The sequence below is a fragment of the Antechinus flavipes genome, chromosome 4 (assembly GCF_016432865.1).
Source record: "Antechinus flavipes isolate AdamAnt ecotype Samford, QLD, Australia chromosome 4, AdamAnt_v2, whole genome shotgun sequence".
Taxonomy (NCBI): domain Eukaryota; kingdom Metazoa; phylum Chordata; class Mammalia; order Dasyuromorphia; family Dasyuridae; genus Antechinus; species Antechinus flavipes.
In genome coordinates, this window is record NC_067401.1 from 105,197,751 (window position 1) to 105,209,036 (window position 11,286).

Sequence of the window (11,286 nt, forward strand, 5' to 3'; positions counted from 1 at the left end):
CCAGTGATCCTCAAGGAATTTGGATTTTATTTCATAGACCAAGGATCTTTAAACAAGAAACCAAAGTCTACTAGCAAACTTCTAAATATCTCCTTATGTTGGGCTTTCCAGTTGTAGGCACAAAACTTGGTCTTTTGTTTCTCTAACCAAAGATTTCACTATGACAGGTTACCCCCAGTGATTCTGACACTTTGGGACAAATTCAGTAAATAAAAATTTATTGAAATCGATTAGATACAAGGCACTATAGCAGGTGCTTTGGGAGTAGGGATAAGGGCCATCAAGATTATTTAGATGCAGCTTCTACCCTCAATATCTTATTCTCTAATAGAGAAGAATACAACACATTATATAATAAAGGTTATGTGGATGATCCAGATTATAAAGGACATACAATTAGTGACATGACAAAGATCAACTACAATTCCAGAGGATGGACTTTTGATGAGACCTGCTGCCAGAACATCAGACTGAGACACAGCCAATGCAGAAATTTATTTCTTTTAACTATATATGCTTACAACAGGGGTACTGGTTTTATTCCTTTATTAATTGAGGGTGGGAAATGGATAAAAATCAGAGAATGTGAATCTGAAAATAAAATAAAATTTCTTTAAACATTTTTTAAAAATCAAGTAGTGGTATTGTAGAAAAAGCATTAGCCTGGGAGTCAGGATACCTGGTTTCCAATTCCTGCTTTGCCCTTTTCATGTAAGCCCCAAAAATGATTAGACATTTCAGATTGAAAGAAATGATATCTTTCCAAGTATGAGATTTAGAGTAAATAACATTGTCATGGCTTCTGGGAGATTATTTTGTCAAAGGCTAGAGGACCCTGGAACATCTAGATGGTAGTGGGTAGAGTGCAAAGCCTGCAGTCAGGAAGCCTCATTTTCCTGAGTTCGAATCTGGCCTCAGACCTTTACTGTTTGACTTTGTGATTTCACTTAACCCCATTTGTCTCAGTTTTCTCATCTGTTAAATGAGCTGGAGAAGATAATGGCAAGTTACCCCAGAAAACCCCAAGTGGGATCAAGAAGAGTCAGACACTAAAACAAATGAACAGCAACAATAATTTCCTGACTCCAATCCAATGCTCTAACCACTGTAATTGCTTCAATGGGGCTCATGGAGAGTCAGAAACAAGTGAAGAACAATTAAAACACAGAGAACACTGGCTTCATATATTAGCTTAAGAGAAACTCCCAAGTCTGTGAGACTATGTAGATTTCTCTTTTTATTTACACTTCATACTAACTCAGCTTGGCAATTATTTTTGAATATATTTATATTCATATGCATACACATATACATATATTTGTATATGTGTGCACTTCTATTTATACTTTTATGTTTCAAGATTCTGTGATCTTGTTGATAATTCTCTCTCTAAATCTGCAGATCCCAACTCCTCTTTAAGTTTTTTGGTTATTTTTGAGAGTTCTTGTATTTAAAAAATCCATCGTTTTGCTGTCAACTTGACGATGAGCCCCACAAAGTTAATAAGGCTGTTCTTTGAAACCAGATAGACACTTGTCATCTTCAAAGCCTTGCATGCTCTCCTGGCATAGCGTCCAAGAATCCAGGATCATCTCTAGGACAAGAGGCATCCGAAAACGACTTAACTGGTGGAAAACACCGTGATCTGAGAGAAAGCTTTTTCAGAGTCATGCATTGTCCTCTGGCCATATATGCTTATCCCTGTTGAATAACTGGTAGCAGTAGGGACCTTTGCCTTGTAAGCAAACCTTACCAAATACACTCTTATAGTTGTATTCGGCACATTGGTGCCAAACTCAACTAGAAATGGAAGATTCACTGAACCATAATAAGGATCCCTATGAGTCCATATATTAATTACATATTAATATTATTTATATTTTATTACGTTTTTATTTAGCCAAGTACATCCCAATTGTATTTTCATCTAGTTGTACACTCCAGAGAGTTGTGGGCAGTGGTGGACACTGTATGTGGAATGGAGAAAGGAGGCAGAAGGAAGGAAAAGTAGAAAACGGGTGCTAGAATTGAGCACCAAAATACATATGATGTTACATATGGCAGAAGCAGAATAGAATCGCTTTGGTTTGAGTCATATCACTATAGTCAAGCTAAAGGCAGGCAGGAGATGCAGTATTCCATTTGGGTTCAGTGGTCAGAGAAGGCTTAGACAGTAGTAAAAATATGACAGTACTGGAGCTAAAGACAAAGATTCCTTGCAAAATTTTAGCTAGAATGGGTTCTACAAGGGGGCCCAAGGCCAGGGGTAGATAAACCAACTAAAAGGAGAGGCAGCTTTTGAGACATTTTGAAAGAAGAATCAAAAGTCTTTGGTAATAAGTTGCTGACAGGGGCAAGGGATCCCCAGATAATAAATACACACACACACACTCACACACACACAAAGGTATGTACAGGACAGATAGAAAATAATTAAAGAGAGAAGGCCTTGGAAATAAGAGTTTGGGGGAAGCTTCCTGTAGCAAGTAGAATTTTACCTGAGACTTAAAACAAGTTACGGAGGCCAATAATCAGAGGTAGGGAGAGAGAGCATTCCAAGATCGTGGGACAGCCAGAAAAAATGTGTGGAAAGATAGAATGTCTTATGTGTACAACACTCAGCAGACCACTGTTACTGAGTCAGGGAGTAAAGTTTAAAAAGACTAGAAAAGCAGGAGGGGAATAGAAAAGCTTTGAAGAGCTTTGGATACCAAACAAACATTTTCTATTTAATCTTGGAAACAATAGGAAACTACAGGAGCTTATTAAGTGGGGGGGTTAGACATGATCAGACCGGGGCTAATTAAGTACCAATTATTATGTATCAGCCATTATGCAAGTTACTGGACTTACAATGATTAAAAAAGAAGAAGAAAGAAAGAAAGTCTCTGGAGCTCTCATGGAGCTTAAATTCAACTGGAAAAAAAACATGTTTAAGGACAAATAATGTAAGGAGAATATATTTAGTCCTTCCCTTCTATTGTCCTAGCTGATACAATCTCAGCAAGAAATTTGTAGATAACAGACATAAAGAGGATTTGATGGCTAACTCAATGACCTTTTGAAAATCTGAGCATTCTTTTCTGAATTAATCAGATAAAGCCACATGATTTTCAGGGCTGAAAATGAGCTACATGCCTGAGGGACCTTTAAATAACTAAAAAAGTTGATTAATTTAGTTGAATGCAGACTAAATGTTATTTTTGCAGGAGATCCCCTATTTGGGGAAAACTCTAAACTATCCCATTCTATTGGCTAAGGAGTTTAGCCTCAGAGCTACTTGTCCAAAAAGATTCATCCAGTAATGTAATAGGAGAATTAGCTCAGGAGAATTCAATGCATAGTAGAGGAAGCAGAGTATACACTTTGGACTGAAATAAATCCTGAAAGTGCAATGAAGCAGGTAGCAGGATTGAGGAAGTGGACTCCAGGAAGCAGAAAAGAGAAACATATATGGAGTGAAGACATTTGAGAGTTAATATGTGGAGAAAAGCAGATCCCGAAAGCACATTTAAACTCTTTAACCAGCAGACAATGCATTCAGGGGAGCTCTGTGAGGACTTCCAGGTCCTGCCAAAGGTGTAGATTACTCTGGCCACACATTCAGTACCCATTTGGCACATTACCAGTATACTCTCTTCATGTTCACTCTTTCACATACACTGTGTGTACTTCTGGGAGATTATGTTCCTGAAGTAATGAAAATGTTTGGTAGCCACTACTTATACTATTCAGTCTTAGTAAATAAAAGTTTTTGTTAAAAGCCAACCATGTATACTGACCAATTGTTAATGGGAAGCATACCACAACCAAGTGGTGACTTAAGATTTATAGTCTTAGAAATGAAAATTCACAGGACAATCCTAGAACTTGAAGTGGTAGACCTGTTTTGAGAGTGACCAAACTCAAAATGAATGCAGGTTAAATGAGTATCCCATGAGATGACAGAAATAAATACAAAGTCATTTCAAGGGGGAAAGAGGAGTGCTAATATTTGAAAAATCATGAAAGGTTTCTTGTAGGAGATGACATTTGAACTGCACCTTGGAGGGAGTTGATTTCTGGAGTTGGAAGTGTAGAGGGACAGCATAGAAGACATATGTCTCGATGTGAAAAAAAACACGGAGGTAGGAAATGCAATATCATGCATATAGGGATGTAGTAAGGCTCAAATGAAATAAGAGATGGAAAACACTTCACAAATCTCAGAGCACTTATAAACACCAATTATTGTTTTGTTGTTAACTTACAGTCACCTGACTTCATTCCCTGAGTCTTTACTGCATTTTTCTTGAGATCAAGCGATATTTATAGAGTAATACAGACATAAGATGGTAAATGTTTAACAACTGGGCTCAAGGGGGGAAGGGGAGTATGTATATATACTTTTACATTAATCTGCATTGTTATAACATTTTCCCCATCACTTTCTTAAATCTAGAAATCAACACAACAATAAATCAACAACTCATTTGTAATAACTAGTAATTTTGAGGTATTGATGCTCAACTGAAAATTTAACAGTGGGTTATTGCAGGTTGGTTAGAGTTGGCTCCAGCCTCCTCCCTGCATGCATAGAAAACAGTAAAGGGATAACTTAACTGGTATGGAGGATATGTAGAAGCAATCAAGGAAAATAGATTGGAAATTAGACCGTGACAGGTTTTTATTTTGTTTTGTTTTGTTTTTTTTAAAACCAAAAAAGGCATTTGTATTTTCTCTAGAAGCAATCAAGAGTTAATAGGTAGCATTTATATGGTGCTCATCTCATAGGATACTCATTTAATGCGCATATATTTATATGTACCAGGCACAACACTAAGAGATTTACAAGGAAGAACCTTGGAAGGTAGATGGTATTATTATCCCCATTTTGCAGGTGAGGAAACTGAGGCAAACAAGTTAAGTGATTTCTGCAGAGTCACATAGTTATTAAGGGCTTGAGGCCAGCTTAGAACTCGTTTTCCTGATTTCAGCCACCTGGCTACCTAGGAGCCACAGAAAGTTTTTGAGCTCTGGAATGACATCATAAGACATGGGTTTTCTGAATAATCATATGATAGCTTTGAGGAGGATGCTTTGAAGAGGCTAGAAATTTCAGATAGGGAGAATTTTGATAGCTCTGGTGAGGCTACAACTAGGAAATACTGGAAGTAGAGAATACAGCAAATAAGAGATTGTAATAATTTGGTGGAACAATAGCTAGGATGTTTAACTTAGAAAAGAATAAGGGGAAAGATAAAAATGGCCTAATTGAAGCCTGTTATGTGGAATGTGGCTACTTGCCCTAAAGGGCAGAAATAGGAACATGAATAGAAGTAACAGGGAGGCCCATTGAGGCTCAAAGAAAAACTTTCTAGCGAATCAAAGATGTTTCAATTTTTGTATCTATTTGAACCTTAAAGAAGCAGGAAACAGTAAGTGAATCCTCAAATCCTCCTGTTCCTAAAGTGAAAGGGAAGATCAGGAGCTATCTGGCACAGAGAAAATGCAAGTACTAAGTGCTCACTTTTTTTTTTTTCATTATTATGCACAAAAATAACATGAGACTTTTTATTTAGTGACTTGCAAAAGAGAGCCAGTTGGCAGTAGTAGAAAGAATATTAGATTCAGAGCCAGAAATGTTGGATTCAAATTCTGTTTTTTACATGTTCTACTTGTAAGACCCTGGCAAATCACTTAATACTTGAGGTTCAGTTCCCTTACCAGTAAGATAAAAGGATTGTTTTGAAGATGGACAGAAGCAGCTACACCCAGAGAAAGAACACTGGGAAATGAATATAAACTGCTTGCATTTTTGTTTTTCTTCCCGGGTTATTTATACCTTCTGAATTCAATTCTCCCTGTGCAACAAGAGAACTGTTCGGTTCTGCACACGTATATTGTATCTAGGATATACTGCAACCCATTCAACATGTAAAGGATTACTTGCCATCTGGGGGAAGGGGTGGAGGGAGGGAGGGGAAAAATCGCAACAGAAGTGAGTGCAAGGGATAATGCTGTAAAAAATTACCCTGGCATGCGTTCTATCAATAAAAAGTTATTAAAAAAAAAAAAAAAGGATTGTTTTGTTCAGGGGGATTAGCCTGGGGGCCCAAGAATTTTTAAAAAATATATATTTTGATAATTATTTCAATATAGTTGGTTTTCTTTGTAACCTTCTTTATTTTGTGCATTTAAAAACATTATTATGAGGAGGGGTCCATGGGCTTCATCAAACTGTCAGAGGAGACTGCGATACAAAAAAAGACCTCTAAGGTCTAAATCTATGGTTCTACTGACAGCAGGTAATGTGTTGGTTGCAATATTCTCCCACCTTTCCGGTTTAGTAAGCTTGATACGGGAAGACCAAATGAGATATTTGCAAAAAGCCTTGTGAGCTTTAAAATGCCACTTTAAGCATTCGTTGTCTATATTAAGTGAGGAACGAGCTTAGTCTTTTGTGATCCTTTCCTGATGAAGCCACGCTGGGGAATGACAGCTCCTTTTTTGAAGTTCAGTAATTTTATAATTTTTTGGTTCTTTATAATTCAGCTTAGAAGTCAATCTCACTGCCCCTACTTTGTCGGGCAACGAGTGTCCCTTTTGAAATCCCCACATCATCTGCCCTCCTGCAGTTTAGTTTTTCATCATCTTTCAAAACCAGAGCTCAACAACATCACGAGAAAGCGGTTCAGAGCGCCCGACCAGCCAGGGGAATTCGCGTTTCGTCTTGCCCTTACCACGCCCAAACGCAGGCCACGCCCCTTCTTGTTTCTGAGGTCTGGAGAGAAGGCTTCCCACCTGTCTCCTTTGAAAGTGAACGCGGGACGCTTACGAGACAGGAAGTCTTGTCCTTTCCTTGGAAAGAGGGCCGAGCTCGACAGCATATGACCAATCAAAAGCGCAAGGCAGAACAGGAAGTAAGTTCTAGGGGCGGGACTATTTTCCAGGAAGTGGCTGCAGTTGTTCTGCTCCGCTGCGTTAGATCGCGTGGATAAGTATGCCTGGGAGAGAGGTCGGGGCAACGGTCGGGTGAGGGGCAGCCAAGGATGAAGATTAGGCGCTTAGCCGAGTCTTGCGGCGGGGCCGCCGGAGTATTCGGCGTTGCCCTGGCGGCCCGCATCGTCTTGGTTTTCTACGGCCTCTACCAGGACCGTACCTTGGTGGTGAAGTTCACGGACATCGACTACCGGGTGTTCACGGACGCGGCGCGCTTGGTGACGGAGGGCCGCTCCCCCTATCGGAGAGCCACTTACCGCTACACGCCGCTGCTAGCCTGGCTCCTCACCCCTAACGTCGGTCTCTCGGAGCTCTTCGGGAAGTTTCTCTTCGTCGGCTGCGACCTGCTGGCCGGTTTTGTAATGTTGCGTCTCCTGCGGCTGTCCGGCCTGAGCCTCCGCCAAGCCTGCGGCTCTTGCGCTTGGTGGTTGCTCAATCCGCTGCCCCTGGTGGTGTCCAGCCGGGGCAATGCCGAATCGATCCTCGCCGCTCTGGTGCTAACGGCCTTGTACCTCCTGGAGCGGAGGAAGGTGGCGGGGGCTGCGGTGCTCTATGGCTTGGCGGTGCACCTGAAAGTGTACCCGGTGACCTACAGCCTTCCCATAGCCCTCTATTTGCAGGCTGCGCCCGGCCGGGCGGCGGCGCCCAGCTCCCAGAAACGCCTCCTGGCGCGGCTCTGGGCGCGGGCCCGCGGGTTCTGTAGTCCGGATGTGGTGCTCTTTGGAGGGGTGGCGGGACTCACGTTTTTTGCCCTGGGTTTAGGGTTTTATTACAAATACGGCTGGGACTTTTTGGAGCACACTTACCTCTATCACCTCACCAGACGCGACATCCGACACAATTTTTCCCCTTACTTCTACATGCTCTATCTGACAGCAGAGAGCAAGTGGAGTTTTTCACTGGGACTAGCAGCGTTTGTGCCCCAGTTACTGTTACTCATAGTTGTGTCTTTTGCTTTTTATAGGGACCTTGCTTTCTGTTGTTTCCTTCACACTGCCATTTTTGTGAGTTTTAATAAGGTCTGCACTTCCCAGTATTTTTTATGGTACCTCTGCTTGCTACCTCTTGTGATGCCACAGATAAGGATGTCCTGGAAGAGAGCTGTATTCCTCCTTGGGCTGTGGTTTATGGGACAGGCTTTATGGTTGACTCCTGCTTATTTCCTTGAGTTCCAAGGGAAAAACACCTTTTTGCTCATTTGGTTAGCTGGTTTGTTATTTCTTTTTATTAACTGTTACATATTGGTTCAGATTATTTCTCATTATCAGTTGAGACAGTTGACCGAGAAAATCAAATTGCAGTAATGGATAATATTAATAAGTTTCTGTGTTTTATGCCTACCGTATGAGCCACCAAAGTGCTTTAAAAAGTTTTTTAACTTAAACTTTGAGCATTTTAATCACCCCCCCAAAGAAAAGAAAGAGGTACACAAAACTCAGTTTACGCTAGAAATCTCAAGTAGAACGTAGGGAAAAACTTGGAAGCTATTATTGCTTCTTGTGGATGCAATTCCATTGAAGAACACTAGTAAAGGAAAGTTACAAATTTGACTACAGATTTCTCCAATGTCTTAGTGCAGTGTTAAACTTGAATAGGTTATATTAACCATTATACTGAGACTTTTGGAATATATCCTATATTGTAGAGGAATAAGTATGTTTTCAGTTGCCAAAGACTTTTTTTTTTTTAATCATAGCTTTTTATTAACAAAACATATGGGTAATTTCTCAACATTGACCCTTGAAAAAACTTCTGTTCAACTTTTCCCTCCTTTCCTCCTCCCCCTCCCCTAGATGGCAGGTGAAGTCCCAAACATAGTGAACAAAGACATTCTTTGAAGAAAGAATAGGAATCACTTGCTGCAAGATTCTTGCAGCCGAATTAGTAATCACTAGCCCTACAGAGTTGAGATGACAAGTGCTAAATAAACACTATTTGGTTAGGCACAATACTTTTTTCTTTTAAATAAAATAGAGTGGGAATTTGCAGGGTATAAGTAATGAATAAAACAAATGTAAATTGTTTATCTTGGACTTCTCTGTATAATTTGAAGCTGAACTGCTAAAACCATTTGACACCTTCAAATGTGAGCCCTTTGAGAACTAGCACTGTTTTAATTTTTTTGTCTGTGTCTCAGAACTTAGCATAGTTTTAAGTGCTTAATGAGTGGTTTTTTCGTTTGTTAAATCATGCCATTTCATTCCTTATTTGGTTTGTCAGGCTCCATCATTTCTGCACTTTAACACTAATGTTATTGATATGCAATTGATTTTCAATAAATAAAAATTATTGCATTTTTAAAATTGAAAGAAGCTTATATTTTTGAGAAAAGTCTTTATAAATTCAAATATACTTGTTCTTCAGGCTTGTGTTTGTTTCTGGAACAGGGAAGTGGTAAATAAACTATGTGCCTATCGTACATTTTTAGTTCTTGATTGTTAAAAAAAAATTTTTTCTTTTAAAAGAAAGTTAATATCTAAAGTGTTTATAGTTTGAGTGGTAAAAACAACTGCATAATTTAAAATGTTCTTTACAGATAACATGAGCACAAATCTCACTTCTTTCTTTAGTTTATATGATTGAAATGAATTGACTGGCCACTAGAGGGCTAGCATCTACAAAGAGTGGAAAGTATTTCCTGAGTCCCCTTCTTAACCTTTTTATTGAGTGCCAGAAATTCATTTCCCTATTCAAATTATCTTACAAATAGTTAAGAGTTCCAAGTCCTGTTGAAGCCATAGTATAAATTTTTGCTCTCATAGTAAGAGCTCAGAATGGCACATATTTCAACACTAAGCTGTGAACTTGGTGCAACAGGCAAGCCTATTCATTTCCTTGAATATAATCAGGCTATATATGAACATAACTAAAAGTCTAGGCTCTCTAATTACCATGCCCTTACATAAAAGAAGCCACACTTCTTATAATGTTAATTTTTAAAATGCCTTGTAGCATTCCTAAGAAGTATTTAAAGCTCATTTCATCCACAAAAGGATTTTCAATCTTTCTATCCATAAAATTATTCTGTCAGTCTGCCAAATATTCCTAAATCTCATGTATTACATCATTATCTATTCACAGTCAACATGAAGAATCTAAAGGAGAACCCACATGGAGTCAGATTTTCAATTTATAATAAAATTCTTCCCTACAATTCAAGAGACTTTGGACCCAGCCTAATTTATTTAGGCTGTTAAGCTACTAATTTGAATGTATAATATTATGGATGAAAACATCACTAAACATTTAATTTTCATGGTTTCATTGGTTCCTTTGAGGCTGAGGATTAGGAGATTACTGGCAAACTGGAAGCTAATAAAGTGTGTACCTGAGTGTCATTATTAGAAATGACACATGTGTGCCTTATATATGCTAAATACAGTAAATATTTGTTGAATTGGATAAATAGCCATGATTTCAAATTGAAGTTCAAAATCACAATAGTTGGTCCTTGGAAGAACTTTGGAGTGAGACGTTATTAGAAATTTGTAGTATTATGATGCCATTAAAATTTACTAAAAATCCTAGGATTTGGAGCTACAAGGGATCTTTGAAACCTCCAGTCTAACCCTCTTCTAGATAATGGGAAAGACCTAGAGAGAAAGTGGCAGAGTTGAAAGTATGGATAATAGCTACAAGTGTAATATTAGCCACCAAGGTGACATAGCATCCATAAAAGCAAATTTCAGTCTTACTTAAAAAGGTCATTGTACTTAAAACAAGTATGATAATGTAGTTCCCCATACCTAATAATCATGTTCAGTACTGGCCACCACATTTTAAGAAGAGCCTTAAAATTGGAAAACATTGAGAAGAGGACAGTCAAGATAATGGATGGATGCAATGTAATAAAGGCCCAATTGAAGGAACTGCAGATGTTTCTTGGAGAATTTTTGGGAAGAGGAAGTGATTGTCTTCATATGTTTGAAGGTTGTCATGAGAAATAGGAATGATAAAGATATTGAAGACTTCTGAATTAAGCAGCAACTATTATCTTGAAAAGGCAGCAGAATGACTTCAATTTGAAATGTTATTTTTAACTGAAAATATGACTTTGTTTTAACAGAATGCAATGTCTTGATTATCAGCAAGGATATAAATCAGAGAAGTTAAGGGTGCTGCATCTTTGAACTCTCTTGTGTTTTGCTAGTTTTTCTTCTCTGTTAATGGTGGTAAATTGCCTTTGTTTTCTTTGGAATCTATAAAACCAGCTCAGAATCTCACAGAAGAGAGAAGCCTAGTGTCTTAATTCTGGCTCTGACTTTCTTAATTGTAGACTAAAATCATATTTCATCCTTGAGCTCA

At 38.6% G+C, this 11,286-nt stretch overlaps 1 protein-coding gene across 1 annotated transcript; it reads left to right on the forward strand.

Annotated features, from left to right (window-relative positions):
• Nucleotides 1–5,968: 5,968 nt before the first annotated feature.
• PIGM (phosphatidylinositol glycan anchor biosynthesis class M) lies at nucleotides 5,969–9,400 on the forward strand. The gene has a single exon (XM_051993683.1). It carries the CDS (start codon nucleotides 7,032–7,034, stop codon nucleotides 8,283–8,285), a length of 1,254 nt encoding a protein of 417 aa, XP_051849643.1. The 5' UTR covers nucleotides 5,969–7,031; the 3' UTR covers nucleotides 8,286–9,400.
• The last annotated feature ends 1,886 nt before the right edge of the window (nucleotides 9,401–11,286 follow it).